The 22,536-nt window shown below is 42.8% G+C and overlaps 3 protein-coding genes across 7 annotated transcripts in view; 1 reads left to right on the forward strand and 2 right to left on the reverse strand.

Moving 5' to 3' along the window:
• The window catches only part of LOC115361503 (cyclin-dependent kinase 17-like), a 39,426-nt gene extending 30,816 nt beyond the window's left edge, over positions 1 to 8,610 (reverse strand). For all 5 annotated transcript variants that reach the window (XM_030054893.1, XM_030054892.1, XM_030054889.1 and 2 more), the window contains exons 1-2: positions 8,330 to 8,610; positions 2,551 to 2,712 (exon numbers count right to left, since the gene is read on the reverse strand). In XM_030054893.1, the coding sequence (XP_029910753.1) occupies positions 2,551 to 2,680 (130 nt within the window). In that variant the 5' untranslated portion in view covers positions 2,681 to 2,712; positions 8,330 to 8,610. The remainder of the gene's footprint in view (positions 1 to 2,550; positions 2,713 to 8,329) is intronic.
• Positions 8,611 to 10,512: 1,902 nt separating this feature from the next.
• Positions 10,513 to 22,295, forward strand: LOC115362513 (transmembrane prolyl 4-hydroxylase-like). The gene is made up of 9 exons (XM_030056468.1): positions 10,513 to 11,318; positions 11,520 to 11,601; positions 16,734 to 16,930; positions 17,114 to 17,204; positions 18,637 to 18,799; positions 18,885 to 19,070; positions 20,031 to 20,121; positions 20,337 to 20,460; positions 20,948 to 22,295. The coding sequence occupies exons 1-9, from the start codon at positions 10,947 to 10,949 to the stop codon at positions 21,160 to 21,162; spliced, it is 1,521 nt and encodes a 506-aa protein (XP_029912328.1). The 5' UTR covers positions 10,513 to 10,946; the 3' UTR covers positions 21,163 to 22,295.
• Positions 12,034 to 13,740, reverse strand: LOC115362515 (secreted frizzled-related protein 5). The gene is made up of 4 exons (XM_030056469.1): positions 13,457 to 13,740; positions 12,705 to 12,880; positions 12,536 to 12,622; positions 12,034 to 12,353 (listed from the first exon to the last, which is right to left on the reverse strand). The coding sequence occupies exons 1-4, from the start codon at positions 13,738 to 13,740 to the stop codon at positions 12,034 to 12,036; spliced, it is 867 nt and encodes a 288-aa protein (XP_029912329.1).
• Positions 22,296 to 22,536: the final 241 nt, after the last annotated feature.

Raw genomic sequence — 22,536 nt, forward strand, 5'->3', positions numbered from 1 at the left:
TCGAATGTTTCTGAGGCAACAGAGACAGAGGAACAGATAATGAGTCACAGGTGGGGAGACAGGCGCTGATCAAGTGTGATTTAGAAGACCTGTTAGTGAAAAAGGCAGACATGCTTCTGGAAGAAATAATAGTAGACATAGAGTAAGACACGGGACAGACAGGTTAAGGCGAGAACCAAACGGCTGACGAAGGAGCCAGAGCAGACATTCAGCTAACTAAGTGGCAGCTGGCGATACTGTATGTGCTGCAAATGGACCACTTAGTTGGAGTTTTAGAATGATTGTGATGGCTGTCTGAGACAAGCGGTGTTATAGAAGTTGCAGAGAAATTAGTGATGGCCATTTCATTTTTATGGCTAAAGCAATGCACTTCTGTCGTCTTTGAGGCCACACACCATAAATTAACCCCCCCAAAATGTGCATCAGCATGTGGAATACCCTGTCAGCAAGCATCCGCTGTTTTCCTCTCCTTCTTTAACATTCGTTTGTATTCCTAAATCCCCGTTGCTGCATATGTGTGTATATTCACGGCACGTCACATGCCTCCTCTATTTCCAATAATCCCCAATTTCCTCTACATTGTACTGTAAATCTCAGCATGATTCCCAAACTAAGGGCTTAATTTCCCCGCTGCCTGCAGCTCAGATCCGCACACGATTCTCCAACAGTCTCTCCTCCAGCAAGACAGGTGAGCTCAGAGCAAGGTGACAGAACAGAACAGATCCAAGGTCAGAGCCAGCTTCGACACTTCTCAAGCCAGTCCTTCTCTCACCACTCTTGCAAAGATATATAGACATGTAGGGGAAAGGACAGCAAGAAAGAGAGAAAATAGATGGGAAGTACAAGATGCAGAGCAATGGTTAAAGTTTAATATCTCTCTCCTCAGCCTCGACATCACTTCCTCAATCTCACCCCCCTCTCTCCATTGCTCTTTGCTCTCTGCTCTCTCTGGAAATTAACCAGCATGACTTGAGCTATTACAGACCAAAGAGAGGAATGTTAAAATAGGAGGGAGAGGTGGAAGGAGGGAAATTAAACAGGGGAAGAGGGAGATGTCGGGGACTTAACGTCTGAACACTCCCTGCATCCACACTGCAAAGCAGTCAGCATCTCGAGCCCAAGAAGAAACAAGACTTGCCACATTTGAACACAAGGTCTTTTCTTGTTTTCTCTCTTTCTCTATTTTGTTCTGACAGAAGCAGCTGAAGAGGGAGGGATAACTTCCCTTGCTCCTTGTACTGACATGGTGTCAGTCTGGAACAAGGACAGGACACATAAACACACATTCACTCACACATACACATACACATACACATACACACATACACGTACACATCTCTCTCTTCTCTCAGATGAATTGTCTCTCTCTGCATTTTCCACGGTTATGCCTGCAATCTTACAAGATGCCCAGCAGATGGCACATGTACTGTAAGTCATGAGAACAGCAGTGCCTCTTGCTCTTCTTTTAAGACCCAAAAGAATAATCCCCTGTACTCATTTGAATACACAAAACAAACACCTTGTGTATTCACACACATTGCCGATAGTCTCCACCAATCACCTTTTCTCTGGCCAACTATCCTCATGGCCTTGCAGCTGTGGATTAAGTGATATGAGGGGTTGATGCTGATGAGATGATGAAAGTTAGGATGGTTTCAGTGGGTTGGATAGCTTGCATCAAGCTGTGTATGAGATTGCATGTGTCTGAGAGGCTGTCTAGGACAGCAGAAAACGTCCCAAACACAGAAAATACATTCACATTTAAGCAAAAAGTGCTACATACTGACACACTTGCACATACAGTACACACTGTATGCAAACCACCTGTATTAGTTTAAATATTTTTTTCAGAGGGAACTTCAGTGTAAATGAAACACATCATGAGGAAAGGTTGTCATGTGTGCTGTCATAATTTTGCATAACCTTCTCAAGTCTCCATGCAATGATCAACTGCACCCTCTGGACTCCCGGCATTCATGCCATCACTTGCAAACAACTCGATCACTCACTTGGTCTTTTTTTCACATGTTGAAGAAGAGCCAAATTGAATCTTTATGTCTTGAAATAATGGAGCACATGAGAAATTCCTCAGTGCCTCTGCCTCCTGTATGCTACTGCCTGGAGAGACACTAGTTTTAACAGAGGTCACAATCAAACTGATCATTGTAAGAGACCTGAGAAGGTTACAGAGGTGAGGCGATCACTTTTCATATCAACAGCACACGCTGCCCTGCCATCTTCCTTTTAACCTTTTCTTCTTTTTATATTGAGCCACCTTTTGTTCATACCTTATATTTTCTATTGCAAATGCCTTCTGGATGCAATGAGACATTTGCATATATGCCCATGGAGAACATGCAAATATATCATATGATTCCATGTTTGATAATTTCATGTGTGTGCATGTACATGTGTGCATGTGTGTGTGTGAACGGCAAAGTTTGAATACAAAGTCTGTAAGGCATGCCTGTATGTCTACATATGCTGTGGTGCTATCTGTGTGTGTGTAGTGTGTGTCTACATGTGTATGAACTTGCTCATGTGTCTCACCATTGTCCCTGGCTGCTGACGACTCGTCCAGGGCCATCTGTTCAGCCAGCTCGGACAGGGAGTCGTCGACGGGCCGAGCGCTGCGTAGAGACATGGACAGCCTCCGCTTGATTATCTTCATCCTGTCCATCTTCTCAGCAGCACCACCGGGGGCCCACAGGCCTGGGAAGGGAGGAAGAGGACACACATCACTATCAGCATGTTCATCATCACCGTCACCATAGCCTTCCCCACCATCACCATCATGGCCACTGCCACCATTACCACGGTCAACAGTAACATCCACCTTGCTCCATTAGTCTTGGGTATTTATCATCTGTCTTCACTGTACACTGAAAGTACTGCAGTGCAGCCTCTGTGCATTTTCCACAGTTCTTTAGTCTCCCGATGATTGTGTTTGCTCACGCAGCGTGTGTTCTCATTGTTATGTATCCCAAGTGCAAACATTGCAGAAAGAAAGACAGAGCGAGAGAGAGAGTGGGAGAGGGAGAGAAAGGGAGTGAAAGAGAGCAACAAACAAAACATACCAAAAAACATGGAAAAGGCTGACTGTGCAGCTCCCCTAGGTTTCAGACAACAGCAGGCCTCCCAGATGAGCTGTGATTGACACACATTTCACTGGTGCTAACTGTTCCATCAGGTACTCCTATTGAATTCAGGCTGTGAAAACTAGAGCGTCTGTCTAGTCTAATGGAAAAAATGACGGAACGGCAAGTAACTAATCAATATGGTGCATGAATAAAGCTCTACCCATGTACACCACCCATACAGTAGCTGTTTTTACAGCTCAAACACATACCAACACCAGCTGTCCAACCTAAGCTGGAGACCATATGACAGAGACAGACCGCACTAATGGAGCCCTGGTCTCAAAACATATATGTGGAAAGGAGAAAGAGGCTTTCTCTGCTTATAATAAAATGGGGGAAAGCAATGTCCCAGAGTATTGTTTTTCCTACAAGCACTGCTATTTCTATTCACCACTGAACTGTGTATCTACACTGAGTGAGAGTGTGTCTATGAGTGTTTGTGTGTGTATGCCTTTTCACATCAGTGAGCTTCCAAAGTCATATATTGTGTAGAAAGTGCACTTGAGAGACAGTACATTTAAATTTGTTTTGCGTGTGTGTGTGTGTGTGTGTGTGTGTGTGTGTGTGTGTGTGTGTGCGTGTGTGTGTGTGTGTGTGTGTGTGTTTCACTGCATGCCATATCTGTTTGCACGTGTGTATTTTTGTGTGTTTGAGTCACTCTGTGCAGCCTGTTCCTCCTGGTTTGTCTCTGCACTCCGCTTAGCTGGCCTGGAGGTAGAGGCGACTATGGCAGAGTATTTCTGTCTCCATTCCACTTCCTGCTCCTTCTGTCTAACCCGTAGGGCTCAGCAGTTGACATGCAAAAGTGCATGTGCAGGCACACACACACAGAGACATAAGCGCGTGCATGGCACCCACTGCCTCTCTCTTTGTGTCCAACCTTGGAGGCTTCAACAAAAGCTATTCATCCTTTCAGTCTCTCAGTCTTTCAGGCCTATTAGAGACACCCAGATCTCTGAGGGAATTCAAACCCAGCTATTCCCCATTCAGGACGACTGGCTTCTTTTGCTAGAAGATGCGCTTAGGAAAGTATTCATTGCTAACAACATCGCCTCTGCCAATTTACATCAGCCTAGCTGGAAGTGGTTTGCACCTCAGCCAGAAGCATCTCTCAGAAATGAAAAAAAAAAAGTTGAAGACGAGAGAAAAAAAAGGGAGGGGGGTATCTCGCTTTCATTTCAGACCATCCATTACCCATGGATTACTAGCATGGAATGAATCTCCCTCCCCCCTCATTTGCATGTTTTGCGAGACTTTATCAGGAAAGAAGCGTACTTGGACAAGGAGATTGGGTTCTCCTCCTTCAGCCTCATTGTCATCCTGTAATTTTCTGAGGTAAATGACTTATAGTATGGGAGAGATACTGATAATATAGCGTCCTCCTTATCCTCCAGACAAACACATGCTGAAGTGACCAGCAACACAACACACACACACACACACACACACTCAGGAGCATTCACACATGCTGTACGAGCACAAATGTACACACACACACACACACACACACATGCATGCGCACGAACTCCGGCACACAGTAATGACTAATTTCACAGTCGTCATCTTATCGCTGTTGAATTAGCATGAACAGTAATGCAATGTGAATCTCATTATACAGCAACTCTAAGAGGGAAAGACTTCAGGGTATCATTCTATATTACATATTTGAAATCCTCAATTTCTTAATGCTAAGAAATTAAATTCAAAAAAATGTAAAATATGATGCAGGCTTTCCCACTCTGAAGCAGAGAAAAAAAAAAAAAAAAAAACAACCACCAAGCACTTAGTACAAATCTTTCCCCTGGTATAATTAAAGCATATTTGTACGAGATACTTTCCATGTGATACTTTTAAGCTCAGTCCAAGACATTTCCTGTGTGGTTTTTTGGAGAAAAACTTGATGAAAAGGATTTACGTAATAAGCAGGGCCGTGAGTGTGCGTTGGATGTTGAATCCTGTCTGGTGCAGATGGACGTGGCAGTGTGAAGAGCTTGGCAGAGGCATGTCAGTGAGTGGGATGAGACATGTGGCTCAGGGCTGCAGCATGTGCAGACCACGCTCGGCAGACATCAAGCGAACCACGACTCTGACACACAACTCCTACAAGAGCGGAGGGACGGGGCTCCACATAATGAGGGCCGCTGCCATTTGCCATGTGATTCATACAGTAGGTAGGCTGCCACAAACACCTCTGCTGTGTGAGTTGTGTTAGAGAAGCAGAACAGTGCACCATTGATGACTTCAACCGGTGCTATGCAAATAAAATAAACATGAGGGAGGAAGGGCTAATCGGGTGAGAGCAGCAAAGAGAGAAAATGAAAGAATTAGAGGAACAAAGTGAGTCAGACATTCGCTCATTCAGCATGTATGATGTTCTGCGCACACATGTGGGTGGGTGGGTGAGCGGGTGTGTTTGCACGGAGGTGAGGTGGGGAGGCTGGCACTGACACACCCCTGAGGAGGACAGAGGAGGAACACACGGTGTGATTTATTCAAGACACACACCGTTCGGGTTGCTAGGTTACAGGCCCAGGCTGGAACTGCAGTTTCTCCCTCTGAGGTGAAGAGGAGAGAAGACAGAGCGAGGCAAAAAGCTGAGAATTTACAATTCACATCTCTGTATCTCCCCTGTCTCTTTCTTTCTGTCTCTCCTCCGCCGCCACCACCACCCCCTGCTCTCTCGCTCTCTCTCTCTCTCTCTCTCTCTCTCTCATGCAGCCATAGAAAACTTCATCCCAGCTCAGCCCACAGCCCACTAGTGTTTGGGATGCCACACAGCACTGCAGCATGCGGTCCTTGCCAGGCTGGCTCAGGGATTCCTCTGCCAGTTACACCTCTTGAAGTAGCAGCAACAGAATGAATGAACCCAACGACCTGAGCATGCAGTATCCACACTCTACACAGAAAGACCAGCTAATTATATCATGTACGGATATGATGGGTAATCATAGCATGCCCAGCAGACACACATACACACACATGCATACATACACACATATATTTATTTTTTTTAACAGAACAGAAGGGGAATCTAAGGCGCAGATCCCACTTGGTTTCAGCCAGACATACCATCTTTCCTCCCATATCTATTTTCTACTTTTCGTCACAAAAAAATAGTCTTCCACACATCAGTTGACACATGAATTATACGCGTGCATGCACACACATACAACATGGCAGAGTGGAATGGGCACTCAATGCCACTCTGAGCACGGCTTGGCACAGCAGCCTGAGGATGCATGAGTAATGCACAAATCTGCCCAACTACTGAATTCCTCACACACACACACACACACACAGACACACACACATAGACTGAAACAACCCAACAGATAACCCAAAATGAAGTCCATTCTCCTTATTAGCCCACTGGCTCCACCTCAGCGTCTTTCTTCATTTAACCTAATTTCTCAAATGAAAAGAGTGATGAATGCATTTAGTAAGATTAATGAAAAAGTGGAGGGACAAGACACAAAACATGACCGCAGAAAAATAAATGGAACAGCTACGAAAAGACCGCAAAAGACCAGGCAGAGGCCCAGAGAATAGAGACCCACTTTCAGCTACAAGAGGAGGAAGGTGAAGAGAATGTTTTGTCTCTGTGGATCTGGACAGGATGCATATCCACAGGGGTCACACAAAGTGCAGAAAGATCCCTTTAAATTCATTATTTATACACAGAACAGGCTAAAGCTGGGATTAATTCAAACCACAAGACAGGGACCTATAGCTGTAATTGATTTCAGAATATCTTGAACAATGTATGAAATCAAGTTCACACAGGAAGTCCCACTTGACAAAACAGCATGTAAATGCCTTGTAAATGTTATAAAATCATGATTTATGATACATTTATGTATGTATTAATTTGTTTATTTGAAATGACAGCAACATTCATTACCAGCCCCCAACAAAGAACTGTAGTAATCAGAAATTCTAGGGGGATGCGCTTCAATTGAAAATAAATATGCACTGTATAATAGGTATTATGGTGATCTGACAATGACAAAGGAGAATATACAATAATAAAACGATGAGGTCACTACAGACACACTTTGAGTCGCTGTGGGAATATTATAGGAATATTATAGGGACTTTTCGTTCGGGGTGTGTGACAAGGGCAAAGACACTGCCGGATGCGCATTATTACTAATCTGGACATCGCACACTCACAGAGGCATAAATAATTTATCGCTGAATGAAACTCCCAAGTAGCCTACATGTTACAGAAAATAGGTATTAAGAGAATAAATGCGGTTAAGATAGTCATAAATTGTTGGAGGGTTATGCTGGTGCTATCCACGGCTTGCCACCGGCTCCATCCATGATGTTATCGACAAAACTGCGCCCAATCCACTGGACTGTCCCATTTGAGGACGAGCGAAGACACTGACAATAATCCCCCGGACGACAAAACTTGACATCACTGCGGGCAAAGCGCACACGGCGGCGGGCGGCAGCGGTGTAATAAATGTCATGTAACTAAAAACAAAACACAAGAAGAGATCGACTCGGGCCTGGTAGAGAGATTCGTCTCCCTTTTCAGGCCTCTGGCTTTTTTCGGTCAGTCCCTCGCCCCGTGTTTTCCTGACGCATGTATCCGGGAGGAGGAGAGTCAGGCAGGGCAAAGAAAAGTTACACAGCAGCCCAGCGGGGAGGGAAACTCCACACGAGCAGGGCTGCATTCACATAGAGTCTCAACTAAGTATTTACCGCAGACTTGACGAAAAACCACTATTTTGTACCTATACCATTCCCGTAGGAACACAGTGTGTCTGTGGTACGCAAAAGTGGCTCTATAGTTGTCTTTACAGCACTTTGTGATAGGCTATTTTCTCTCCTGTGGTATCCCTATAATATTCCTATAGGGACTTAGAATCTGGGTGGGATGATCGCCAACATAATGTGAGATTATGGTAACCCGGGAGGAAGTGAAAGACCAATTTTAGTTTCATATACACGTCCCATAAGACTCAAGGCACATGTGTCATAAACACAAATGTTTTGGGGTTTTTTTCCCCGATAGAAAAAGAACCTCCACATACCGATGGCACCTGCAATGTCAGGTGATAGGGTAACCTCAAAATACAGCTGTAGTTCCTCGATGGCCCCTGATGTCAATGTCATTGCAGGATCAAGTCGTCTGGGTGGATATACATAGATAAACATAACAGCGATATGTCACTAACCTGCTTAAGTGTTTCTGCTGCGAGCGACTATTGTTCCACTTGTGTGTGGTAATCCAGCACGTTGGTACGAATCCACTGCGACAAGTTCCTCCAACTAGTTGGCCAGAAAACACAATAGATACCTTATGAACCGCTGATAAGTCTTATCCCTGTGTTATGCGGTGTGTTGCAATGTCCCGCTGGCTCAGTAAGTGCATTGTTGACCGGCTGTAGTGCATGATTTGTTTTGCTTTAGCTGACAACAACACCGTCCCGTCCGGTGATGATCAGCCATATCGCTGCTGTGGATCCCAAGTGGAGGCAGTGGCGTGATCCCGGAAAACACCGCAAGGGGTGTGTGTGTGTGTGTGTGTGTGTGTGTGTGTGTGTGTGTGTGTGTGTGTGTGTGTGTGTGTGTGTGTGTGTTAAAAAAAAAAAAAAAAAAAGGGGGGGGGGGGGTCACAGATTAATTTTGGGGGGGCCAGTGTCAGGGGAAATTAGGCTTCATTATTCAAGCCCAGTTTCTATCTAAATATGCACCTCGGAGAAAATTCTTTGTGAATAATGTATGTGGTGAAAATTATGGTAATATGGTAATTCAACAGCTTTGTATCATCACCAGTCTTAGTTGGCATCGGCATTAATGAAAAAAATATATACATATGGATATTTTGCCAACTTTCGCCTACTCTGTTAAAAGTATGTCAAAACACCCAAAATTGGTCCCTATACAATGTTACCACATCATTGTAATAAGAATTAGTAGTAGTAGTAGTAGTGATATTAGTATCGGTATTATTAGTATTATAACTATAGGATGTATGAACTTATATGCAAGTGAGAATAGAGAGAGAAGTCCAACTGAAAAAGTACAATAATTCATATAGGGGTTTGTGGTTTTCAACACAGTGATTATTGTGAGCTCACTTTGTGATTACTGTATTTTCTGTGATATCACTTTTATATTCCTGCATGCAGTGACTTAGGTTTTCTGTGATATTTATATCCCTCTAAAATGTAGGCTATTAAAGGATTAGGCCACTGTTCTTTTTCCACAAGAACTGATCTTGTAAAGTAGCCTGGTCTGGATAAAACTGTGGGCTGGTAGGTTAAAGTTTCAACTGGCTTGACCAGACAAATCAGCTCAGGTCACAAGAAAAGTATTTTGAAAGTAAATGTCTTGGGCATCTGGAAAAAAAGAAAAGTTAGAAGAAAGGGTTGATTCCATATCTTTGAGGAACAAGAATTCCGTTTAGCCTAATGTTCCCAAGAGGCTTACATTGCAGTAGCTCAGAAGGCCCAGTGTCAGCAGCACAGAAACATGTACAATATAAAGTGCAGTGTGTCCCTTAGTGACAGGGAAACCCTAACTTTGGACGTCAGACCACAAACCCCAATTTTGATAATATTTAGACTGCAAGATTGTTGTTGTTGGACAGGAGTGGCTTCATAACAGAACAAACGTTTCCTGTACAGCAGGGAGAGTGTGAGCCATTCCTACAACATTCTCATCATTTCCTCAGATAAAATCACAGTAAAACCACTCCTCTTTGTTATTTTGACCCTGTAATCCCACCAGTGACTTGGGCATCACAAGCTCTGTGACACAGCAAACGAAACAGACTTGAGAAACAGACACAGTGGAGCCAGCCAGCTGGTCTTCATTGCCACCATGTGGCTCAGTGAAACATAGTTCCTTTTGCATCTCCTCCTCGTTCCAAAAGCATGATTTCATCAACCCATTCATTCATGCATACACTCAAATAAAATTTGAATTTAACATCTAGTTTTCAATTTAATACTACAAAAAATGCATTCGGACTTTTTTGGTGCGAGTGTTAAACTAATGTGGTCTTTATGCATTTTCTCATATCACTGAAAAGTGTATTGTGTGAAGCAATACATTTAAAAGCATTCAACGCTAGAATAACTATCAAAATCTGATTTGGATTGAATACTTTGATTCGATAACTCAGATAAGTAAATCAGTCTTATTTCCTTTAGACTACCTGATGAATACATATTGCACTCATTAGCATGCGGAGGCTACATGGCAGCATTATATTACAGTGGGATGTCCAGAAAATGTATGGGCGTCTGGGCTGCGTTTGCTTTGCTCTGGAGTCCACCGCTAGAGGGCGCTAAGGCTGCGTTGTAAGCGTTGGGAAGGAAAACGTCCTGTGCTGTCGTTGGCGTGTCTGGCTGTTGTTGTTAGGCAGGTTGTTAGGGGCAGCGCATCAGCTAGTCAGCTAACTAGGGATTAAGCGGCCTTAGTTAATGATGACACATTCGTTTACCAAAGAAAACCGCTTGCGACACATCATTTTAACCTGGAGCTGCCCTCATTATTTGGGTAAAAGCAACAGGGACGACGGTGTTTATTATTTGTCCAAAGCAGCCCGAGGTTAGTGGGGCTAGCGCGTAGCTAGCTACCTAGCGAGCTGAGAATGGTATTTGGCACTGGCAAGCTAGGCTACCCTTGCTAACACCAACCTTGCTCGCTGTGCCATTTGCATCTAAGAAAACGATAATGATATATATTGCCAGTGCCTAGCAAACACGGCCAGCTTTGTGTCGCGTTAATTCTGCAGATTATAGGGTGCAATAATTGTGGTTTAATCCACTCATCGGTGTTAAGATGGGAGAAGCTCAGGAAAACCATCCAGAGAAGAGTGACTCCAGTGGAGAGTCATCATCGCCCTACATCCCCCCGTACCGCTCGCCTCTACCTGGCCGAGAGCGACTACACATACAGAAAAGTAATGTCTGCTCTCGGGCTTATTTCGTTGTGGTCATGGTCTTCTTCCATGTCTACATCTTAAATGTCATTGCCCTTCTCCTCTACGTGCACTACAACAACGGCCCCGGGGATATTGTTAATGGTGATGGGGCTTCTGCATCTGTCGGCGATGGTGAAAGCCCCCTCCCGCACCCTGCCGCACACTCCCGAGATCTCAACATGGATGTGTACCGGCAAAGTTTCAGTCTTCCCCGCATTGAAGGAATACGGGTAGGAATTTGGCACTACTTCACTGTGACACGTGTTTTATTTTAGTCCTTCAAATGACATCAACTCACAGTGCATTCAGTCAGAAGTATTTCAGATTTCAGCAAACCTAGAATGGTGTAACTCTGTTATGAGAGCCATCATCACCTAATGCTAAGTAAATCATAACGGAGTTAGTTAATGATGCTTCTTGTACATGCACAGGTGGGCCATGTTCAGCAGGTGTCCCTGATGCCAGACCGAACACACAAGATGAAGACTCTCAGCCTGAAACCTCTGCTCTTTGGTAAGGACATTCTGCCCCTTGGTTGTAGTCTTCCATGCATGAATAAATGGCATACCATCAATATTTAGAACACAATTTTTAATTTGTCAGTGCCATACAAATATAGAGCAGTGGTTTTTACTTACAATTAAAAGATATATACATTTTCATTAAAAAGTTGGAATTTTTGTATGTGTCCTCCGCTGTGCTCCATAGGGTTGGTACTCTCAGAGGCTTTCTGTGCCCGGCTTATCCCATATCATCTTCTCCTTATTCACATAAATTTGGACATATTGTGATCACACAAAATTTACAGTCATGGGGATAAAGTCAGCATCCTTGAGATTTAAAATTCTGACAAATGCTATGTGTATGGTCTCCCTTCACGTTATGCATGTTTAAAGCTCCTTTCAGATCTCAGCTCTTTCTACTTCTCTATCCCTACAAATCACTCTAGCTCCTGCATCGGTATTGTTTCCATTTGCGAGCTGCTGCTACCAGGTTCTTGTCGTGTCTCTGCCAGGCGAAGGCCTTATTGACCACAAGGCGCTCCCCCTGCACTGTGCCTGTCACCAGAAAGGTGCCGCCTCGGGGATGTTGTCGAGTCATGTTTCTTACACAGGTGGCATCCCTCTCCAGCCACAGCTCAATGCGGGAGCGGATCTGCCCACCCAGCAGGGGTCCGTGCTTCAGAACTTCCAGTTTGGATGCCAGGGAGAACTGGGCCAGACTTACTGGACTAAACTTGAGCCTTGTCAAACGCAGCTTTACCACTGGGGAAAACATTAGACAGCAGATAGACATAAAATAAGACACATTTGATATCACTGGCATAAGGCTTCTGCTTATGTTATTGTCTTGTGCAAGATCAAAGAAAATGAAAAATGTCACAGACCTAGAGAATGAAGGGCTGGACCTGAGAGGAAAGAAGAATTGGAGACATACTGCTACTCACCAAAATCACTCCTACAGAATGTCTCCAGTGTATCTTTAGAAGAGGAGGCCTCTTCCAACTCACAGTCCCGACAGCTCGCCTGAGGCACTGAAATAGACAAACCACCAGTTAAGTGGTTAGCAGAATAAAGCCAGCTGAAGGCTGTGTGTCTCCATAGTCAGTTTCTTACCTCTGCGTCCCCCTACGTGAGTACTGGTGTTGGTGATGGAAGAGATACACATCAGATGGTCTGCAGGAAATTGGTCACAGCGCAGAATTTCTGGCCAGGGGTAGCCATAGCAACCCATGATTGGAGCACAGCTGTCCCGCACAGACTCACACAGACTCCTACAGGGTGATACAAACCTGATGAAGGAGAGATGGAGAGGGGATGTCAGCAGCAGTGAACAGATAGAATGATTCAAATCAGTAACATAGATGTAGGAAACGTCCTCCTGATCAAGTAATATTTAATTGCTCATTTTCCTTGTTCCTAACTCAGGGCTGTTGAATTTTGTAAGGTGACTGAAATGGTTGGGCTTTGATGGCTTGGTCTCTTGTGAAACCAGAGGCTTTCCTCAGAAGCAAGCCCACATTTGCATAGTTTTCAAAAAGGTGTTACTTCCTTACTCTATTCCTCTGTACCTGTAGCAATCATTCTTGTCCTCTTGAATGGATTAAGGTCTGCACTGTCTTAATAATTGCCTTTTCTTTCCTTTTTTTTCAAACAAAGAAACAATGACAACACCCCTCTCATTTTTACCTTTTTTTTTTTTTTTTTTTTAAATTTAGATTGAAAACTCTTACTGGGTTTTGGATCCAAGTTTACAAAATATTCTGCTATCATAATATTAATTCCTACAGAAAGTCAAATCTTGAATTGAAACACGGGTTGACAATATAATAATAGAATATATGCAGAGCGATTTTGTGTGTACTCACCTGTCCAGGCAGATGGGGGCAAAGAGAGAGCAGAGGAAGATGCGGGCATCAGGGTGGCACTCCCGGGCAAGTAGTGGCAACCAGCTGGCACTCTGCTGTACAGCCTCAGCAGGGGACTCATGGCCCAGCAGATTGGGCATCCTCATTGTATCATAGCCAATGTTTTGGCACAAAGCCATGCCTGATGGGATTGGGACACAACGAGAGGAGCTGTGGGGCTCCCACTGTCCACCTTCACCTGAAAAGAGCATGGACCCTAAGCCAGTGCCAGAATCACCCCACATGCCACCATCAGTCTCAGGCAGTCTAGCATCTTCAAACTTAGTTTCAGTGTTGTCCTCAACGCTTGCCCTGGCTGCTCCCCTCACTTTTCCTGCAGATCTAACTTTACCTTCAGCCACAGACCTCACTCTTCCCTCTGCACCAGCTCTTACTCTGCCAGGACCAAGCACTAAAGTGCTGCCAGGCCCAGCAAGCAGCAGGAGAAGTAGGAGGTGGGCTGAATGGTAGAATTTCCAGGAGGCAAAATGACAAAGCACAGAAGTCATCCTTGGATAGAAGTTGGAAAGGAGGAGAAAATCCTTAAGCGTGTCTCTAAGTCAGTGAAGATCTCTGTATGACATCATGGGAGGGGATAGCAGAATAGGTGTATTTATAGTGGGTGTTGACATTAGCATAGGATGGGGTAACAGCAGGGGGGAAGGGCGGGATACAAATTAAAATGTTTGAGGTGGGGATCCAGTATGAGGAGGCTTAAGCGTGTGTGATGGAGCTCAAGATGAGCAGAGTAGGTGTTGTGGCACTTGGATTGTTCTAGCTTTCTGCCCCTTCCATGCCCACAGCTTGAGATGAGGAAGAAAGGCAGCCTCATGTCGTGACACTCCACCCCCTTCCACCCAAATTCTCTTCCAACACTAACTGGTACTCTATCCTCCACTGACCTCTTTGCGATTTTAACCCCTCTCCTCTATCCATCTGTGCTGCCTCGAGGGAAAGATAGAATTGTTTATAGCATATCGCTGATGAGAGAGAAAATGCCTGTAGTGAAGAGACAAGTTATTGTGCAGGGTTACCACTGTACTGAAGATGTGATAAACCCTCATAAACCCCCCTGAATGTGACAAAAATGGATGATTTGAGAACCTTATAGGTGTCAAAGGGTACAGTGAGATCCTCTGCATGTGTGTGTGATTGTGTGCATAGGAAACAAACAGAGTTTGTGTTGTCCCCCTGTGCAGCCATGGCCTGATTCCTGTTCAGACAAGCAGGTCACTTCCTTTCCGGGGGAGAGAGAGTGAAAGCGAAGGGAGGGAGAGGAGGAAGGCTCAGTCCCCTTCATTCATATCAGCTATCCAGAATAATGAGGCCTGACTGGACAATGGGGATTAACCAAGTGGGTACAGTGTAACAGACACTGGGGACAAAACAAGGCCTCTTCTGTACAGGCAGCCAACCTGCCGGAAGCCTCTTATTAAGTGGCACAGAGACTGAGAGACGTGGATGGATTGGTGGAATAGAATGGAAGGGACCGATGGAAAGGTACTTTGTGCCTTCGCACTTAAACCTTAGGTTATGGTCAGTTGTGTGAATCTATCCAATAACATACATTAAATTGGGTCTGAGTGGCTTGAATGTCATTGTCCAGGTAAATACAGAGTTTTACAGCTGCAAAACAAACAGTTTAGAAAAAGATGTCTGGAAATTGGGAGACCATGATGAGGAGATTGGGTGTTGGGTGGCGCTGATACAGCCCCTCTGTGCATCAGTTAGTGTAAAAGAGAACAATGACATGAAATGCTGATTGATGTTATTCAGTGAGCAACCACTGAGTCCCACCCTTGGGGAAATGGTAATATAGCCCTCTTGAAGCAATTCAGTGCCTTGGCTCATTGAAACTATCAAGAAGCTAGGCCAGTGTTTCATCTGTATTCATTTAGCAGTTCAGCACAACAAGGAAATTATCTCTACTGCAAGAAAAAATATGAAATTAAAATAAGCACAGTAATTGCATCTACTATCAAAAACTAAAAAAGTACAGTCCAGTATTTTAGAAGTAATGATAATATTATTATTTAATGATTATTGATTAAATTAATTTGTAGCACTAGAACCTCAACTTGAATCATAACATCAAGTTGAGGTGTCACTCAAAAACACCACAGCTGCACAAAAATTACAGAGGAAACACTGGGCCAGGCCATACCACAAATGGCTCCTTGGGGAGTGAGAGAAACACAGGAATTGCTCATTACATACGCAATCAATATGTGCAGTCACTCTAGAGTTCTGCACTTTCATAACTGTTCAGACATACCACTGAGAGAGGTCACAGTTTTTTTACTTATCCACAGTGAGATTTTTATTGTATTTGTCAGATTTTTGAAGTCTACATATGATGATCATAGTAACTTGCATACAATGATCAAACTATCTGACAACGGTTCATCCCGGATGTTTTTGTATGGTAATTTAAATTAATCCATTTAGTAGAGTGAGAGATCAAGCCAGCACAGTTAAGTGAAACCCTCTAATCCACTTAAAGGTCAATCACTCACCCACTGTCACTTGTGTGCCTCTTCAGGTTTTACTTTGAACTACCTAGAGTGTTTGTGAATGGAAATGTTCTGAATTTGAGAAATTTGTAAGTGATTCATGTCCTTCAAGTGCAACTCTGTTGCCGCTGGCTATTCCATCAGCAGGTTTTTTTTTTAAATTTGTTTTTGTTTCCTCATTTGAGGCTCCACTTTCATCTTATTATCAGGTGAGGTCTTCAAGTGTGAAGGTCTGTGTCTTTGTCTATGTAAATAAACTGAGAAGCTATACACTGTTAATGCTTTTGATCAGCATAGTCTCATCTCAGAGCCAGTCTCTTTGATAGCTTGTAATTCCTCAGTCCTTGCTCTAAAATAAAATAGATTGATGGCTGGTTGAAGATAATATGGAACTCTCACTGCTACATCTGTAGCCTAAATTTGACAAAGTCACAAAATGTCATTCATTTATACTGTTTGAAGTCAGTAACGAGGATAAACTATTCCTTGTGTTACTTGAGTCCTGTGCTGGGAAAAAGAGCAAGCCATGCTGATCTACATAAACCGCAGACTTGTATTTGCAGACCTATATACAAATGCAGATCAGATAGGTGCAGTGGAAAAATTAAGTTAAGTTAAAGTTAAGATTTTTAATATGTCTTGGCAAAACCTCAATCACAAATACCAGGATGCATTTTGTCTTAACATTTCCTGCTTCTGTCTTTTTTTTTTCCAATTCCTGTTAGAGATCCCTGGCTTCTTGTCAGAGGAGGAGTGCCGTGTGGTGGTGCAGCTGGCTCAGCTGAAGGGCCTGATGGAAAGCCAGACAACAGCACCCGATGGGGGAGATGAGGAGTCAAACCAGCCACTGCTTTCTCTCAACACAGAGGAGGCCTTCAGCCTGCTCGACCTAGACCAAGATGGGCTGCTGCAAAAGCAGGAGGTCAGAGAGAGAACAAACTTAGAAAGAGATCAATTGTAATCTTGTGCCATATGCAGGGAGGATAAAAATACATGTACTTAAAGAAAAAAATCAACCTAAAGTTATAAAAAATTATATGAACTGCCAGCATGTGCTATAATTGAAATTGCAATGGGGGAAAAAAACATTTGGTTTCTCTTCCAGATTGTGAGTCATTCACGCTCTCAAGATGGGACCTGGTTGAGCCCAGACAACCTACGGCACATACTCGCTGGCCTAGAGGCCTGCCCAGCAGGTGTGTGTACACATTGTGTGTGTGTGACTTTGTGCATATGTGACACACCTTCACACACACTGTGTATGTGTGAGAGTGACTTTTGTGATCACGTTCATCCCAAGAACAGTGTCACAGATTAATTAGTCAAGTTTTGGTTAATTATTCATATTAGGAATGCACAATATTAATGACATGTCATGGGTATCGGCCAATAAAGGCTTTAAAATGACTATTGGCGAATCGGATGTGGACAAAAAATCCTATATCATGCATCCCTAATAAAAATAAAGTTTTACCTAACGTAAGCTGAAGTCATTTTCCTATTATGCCCAGTGACTGTACATTATCAAAAGCAGTGTATTTTATGTGTGCACCTGCCAGTTGGCCATCACTGTAAGAGTAGGCATAACAATATGTTAATAGCACTACAGGAGAGACTTGATGTTCTTCGCAAGTAGGTGGAAAAAAATAGCATACAAAACAACATGTCGGGTATTGTCACAAAATCCAATATTTTTTATCTCTAATACCAGAGCTTCACTAAACTGACAAAATTTAACATGTATATGTTTGAACATACAGTTCTGCACTTGGGAAAGATTGTATTTATGGAATACCAGAAAAGATTTAATATAATAATACCAAATATGCATGTTTTCTTTTCCAATCTAGACTAATTCAGTAATAATCAGTTTCTACTCATTGTATTCAGTGTCAGTTTTTTTCTTTTTTCTTTTTAGTTCATTTAAAAAAGTCATTTTTTTAATCCAACCATTCTAGTCAAGCATGACAGATTCAGATCTATGCAATTTAAATACAATCCTGCTTGTGTGTGTCTGTGTGTGTGTTTTTCCCCAGTGGTCCTTTTCTGGTAAGAGTAAATGGTTGACTGTGATTGCGTGACTCTCTGTGAGTGGCAAGGCCGGAAGAGACACTGTTTTGACCTGATGCCATAGTGCCAGGCATCCCAGTCCGGATGTGCCTCATCCTATCTCATTAAAATCTGATTATCCTCCAACCCCTTTCCTTAATTTTCCCCCGGATCCCCCTTCTTTCACACACACTCTTTCACGCCCCCAACTACCTCTTCTCCGGCACCCCAGAGCTATTGTTTCAGCTGGGGTGCAGCCTCCCAGGGGTAGGGAGGGGGGCCGGACGTTCACTCATCTGAGAGTAACAGCATACAGTTGTACATAGTGGGCAGGAATGGGGAAAAATAAAGGGGAGCTGTCATAGCCTACTGTACACTACATTGTCCAAGAGTTTAGGACTGAATTAAATGTAACTGGAAGAGTTGATAATGACAGATTGGTACAATAAGTGCAGAGGCTTAAATTTCATTCATGTCTATAGTTGTTGTTGTTGTTGTACTCCGGCAGTATGTTTATGTTGCAGATCTCAAAAGAAAACACACTGTGTTGAATGGATGCATGTGTGTGTTGTCTGACAGGCATGCTAACCTTGGAGGAGTTTAGGCGTGTGTATGATGTGTCCCAGCGCCCTAGACAACAGCGTAGTGGAACACTCCAGGGTCAGGTCAAACAAAGGAGTAAACACACGTGGCTTTACCAAGGCCCAGGATCACACCATGTGCTACACACCCTCAGGAACAGGTAGCAACACATGTTCACCTCAGCATGCTCTCAGTAACCGATTCTTAGTAATGGTGATATAACTGCTTTCCTCTCTCTTTCCCAGAGTAACCCGTCTGACACGTCTGCCATCTCCACTGGTTGAGTTGAGTGAGCCACTGCAGGTGATTCGCTATGAGCATGGAGGCTTTAGTAATGCCCATCATGACAGCAGTGCCGCCCACTCAGAGACTACCTGCGCACATACACGACTAGCTGGAAACACATCTGCACTCAAAGAGGTTACTTGCAGGTGTGCACATGTGATTTGTATTTTTATTTTCAGATTTAATTTCAGTTTTGCTTCAGGTAGTTGGTTTTGGTTTACTTAGATCATGATACTTTCGAGTGATCCAAAAATTTTGCCTTTCATATTTTTTTCTTAATTAGCTCTAAATCTGATTAATTTTTCAAAAGGTAAAAAAATGAGAAAGTAAGGAATGATACACTGGCTACAGAAAAGAGGTGCTCTCTGCAGAGGGCTAGAAAACATGAATGCATAGTTATGAAAATACTCCAAGGTGACTCTCCATGAAAATAAAAATTAAAAAAACAACTTTATTGCTAGGGTAACAAGACAGTTATTTACCAGTGTTGTGCTAATTATGCTATCATTATCATTGTCATCATCATCATCATCATCATTGAACTTTTAAATACGCACCTGTGCACTGATTACGTTTGATGCACCCTGATGAAGATAACCGATCATGGATGTTTGTGCATTTGTTATCTTAAGATCCCAGCCCCATCCACAAAGCAATTTTATTTTCATTGACCATGTCACTTTGGAGCATTTTTGTAATTCTGAATCTGGGTAAGCTTTTTTTCTGTAGTGGTCGGACTTTTTCATGCGTTTCAGTAAATGATCATGTTGTTTCATGCTTAGTTTTAGTCTTTGTTTTTTAGACCCAACTATAATATCCATGTTGGTGTTGTTAAAGGTACATGTAGCACATGACAGCAACATCAGCTGCATTTTTTTTTTTTTTTTTTTACATAAGATTGCACCAACTGAGTATATCTGCCTGTTTGCACACATGATAAGTTGCAAAATCATTTCTTTACTGCCAACTGTTGTCATTAACATTCTAATAATTAGGACATAAGTTATGATTTAAAGTGCAGATGCATAAAACCAATTAATATCTCTCTTTTTGTAGTATGGGAGGATTTTTCTTTACATGTCATTAATTGTATTTGTCTCACCCAGGTACCTTACTGTGTTAATCTACCTCAACTCTGTAGAGGAGGGCGGTGAGACTACCTTTCCTGTGGCCGACAATCGCACCTATGAGGAAGAGGTATGTGTGCATTCATAGCCTGTGGCCATAACCTACCAAATCTCTTTTCTTTTGCCACTGTTTGACTGTGAAATGATGTTAGATACTCATGCCTTGAACACAGCTGATAACACACAGACAGTGCTGACCCTTGACAAGGACTCAAATACTTAAGGGAATATCAAGTTCCAAAACAAAAGATTAGATTTGGGTTGTTACTGTTGTGTGGGTTATAGGCACTGGTCCAGGATGGAGTTGATCTGACAGACACCCAAGAGACATGTGGCAGAGGGAACCTGAGGGTGAAACCCACAGCTGGGACAGCTCTCCTCTGGTATAACCACCTCTCTGATGGTAGAGGTAAGAATAGGAGGCCTCAGATATACACTATATTCACACACTTCACCCTGGAAAATGACTGTTTTGATTTGGGTCCATCCCATGTACAGGCCAGTTCACAACAAACTTCCCACACAGCAATGTCCTTTGTCACTTCATTTACACCACACCACAGCCATATGACTAAGTATATATAACATATTTGTCTACTATGATCATCATAAATAATATTTTTAAAAATCACTAGAAATAAGCTTTTAAACACTGAATATTCACATGCTAGAAAGTGAGCAAAGGAAGTGTGGCCAGATCTGACCAGGTCTTAACACTGATCTAAATCATGGTTCTGGAGGGTGCTTGTCTGCGTCAGCCCTTACACATTCAGCAGTCAACCTGCACATTTCTTGGGTCACTAGTCTGATGTTAAGGAAGTATTAATGTCTTTAAAAGGGAATAAACTCATTTATTGTCCTGTCTTACTCACTGTCTTCTCATCTGTCTTCCCCAGGTTGGATGGGTGAGCTGGATGAGTACTCCCTCCACGGGGACTGCCTGGTCACCCGTGGGGTTAAGTGGGTAGCCAACAGCTGGATAAATGTGGACCCAGACCACCAGCAGCAGGCCCGCTACCAGAGACTTGTGACTCACAGACGGCAAACTGAGTCAGGCTTGGATGAGCAGTACCACCCTCTCTCTCACAGTGACCTCCATCAAGACCTATAGCCAGACCTACAGAGAAAGAGCTACTGTAATATTAAAATTAAGTGATTCTTGCTTGATCAACCCAGTGAGGGTCAGCAGCCCTATCCAAATTGTCAAATGCTGTAGACAAACTGACATTTTCACAGTGGTAATCAAAAAAGCAGATTTTGTTTTCCAATGATGCACTGTAATATGTCCATAAAGCTGCTGCTGATATCCGTCTTCAACATCTAGTTCAAGTTAATTTATTTACATAGCCCTTCATGACAAACATCCCTGAATGTCCCCCACTGGGACCACTGAGTGTGCAATACAGTAGGAGCAGGGACAAACTGTCAAACACCAAACACTGAAGTTACTGTCATTAGGCACTTTTGATGAATTTTAACAGGGAATTATGATGAGTAGATAAATGGTATTCCTCACAGTTTCTTTAAAATCACAGTTTATCTAAAATCTATAAATAAAAAAGATGTAAGGATTTATTATTTACTGTTCATAAGAGTTAATGCCATTCTATATGAAGTCTCACTTAAAGAAAAGATACATTATTCAGAACAGTAAGAAATCTGTAGCTATTATGTTTTGAGTAAGAAAAGATGCAAGCGTGTCTGAGAGATAGTCAACTGCCTTCCATTAGGTTTATTAGAGATCTACCCCGTTGCAGGACAGTGTTGCTATATCGGGCTGAAGCCTTCTGTTACAAGCCATATTATAATATTCATCTGTGAATGTCTTCCTGTGGGGAATTTTTATTTCATGTCTCTTCTGCTTGTCAGTATTGTTTGTAATGAGTTTGTAAGACCTAAAACAAATCCAAGACTGTCCTAAGCCAGACTGTGTTATTGTCACACTGTCACACGTGGGAAACTGGGCATTGAGGAACAATTCTACCTTAGGTCTTTGGTTTTCCAATTTTTGTGACTTTCCTCATAACTCAAAGACAAGTTTTTGTTGGATTTTTTTTGTTTGTTTGTTTGTTTGTTTTGTTTTTTGTTTTTGTCTATTTATTTGAGTGTTATTTATTGCAATTACTTGGTAATTATTGGAATGCATATTTATTACAGCTTGATGTTGCACTGAGTCTATCACATATTATTGTATATATTCTGTGTTATTAAATATATTAAAATATATTTAAAATGTTTTATTAATGCTCTGTGAGTGTGGCATTCATGCATATTATTTTAGGTTTGGTCCGGCTGGGCATGGCAAATGGCCACTAGATGGCGCCAAATGTCAACTGAACCCCACAAGTCCCCCTCATAAAGTAACCACGTCTCATACATTGTTGTTAAGTGATACGTGCAGAACGTGCTGTATGTCAATGACAACTGTGTGGCCAAGCATTACAAGAAGTCAGTTACAGCAGTCAAAAGACAATGAATCTGTGGA

The sequence above is a fragment of the Myripristis murdjan genome, chromosome 7 (assembly GCF_902150065.1).
Source record: "Myripristis murdjan chromosome 7, fMyrMur1.1, whole genome shotgun sequence".
Taxonomy (NCBI): Eukaryota; Metazoa; Chordata; class Actinopteri; order Holocentriformes; family Holocentridae; genus Myripristis; species Myripristis murdjan.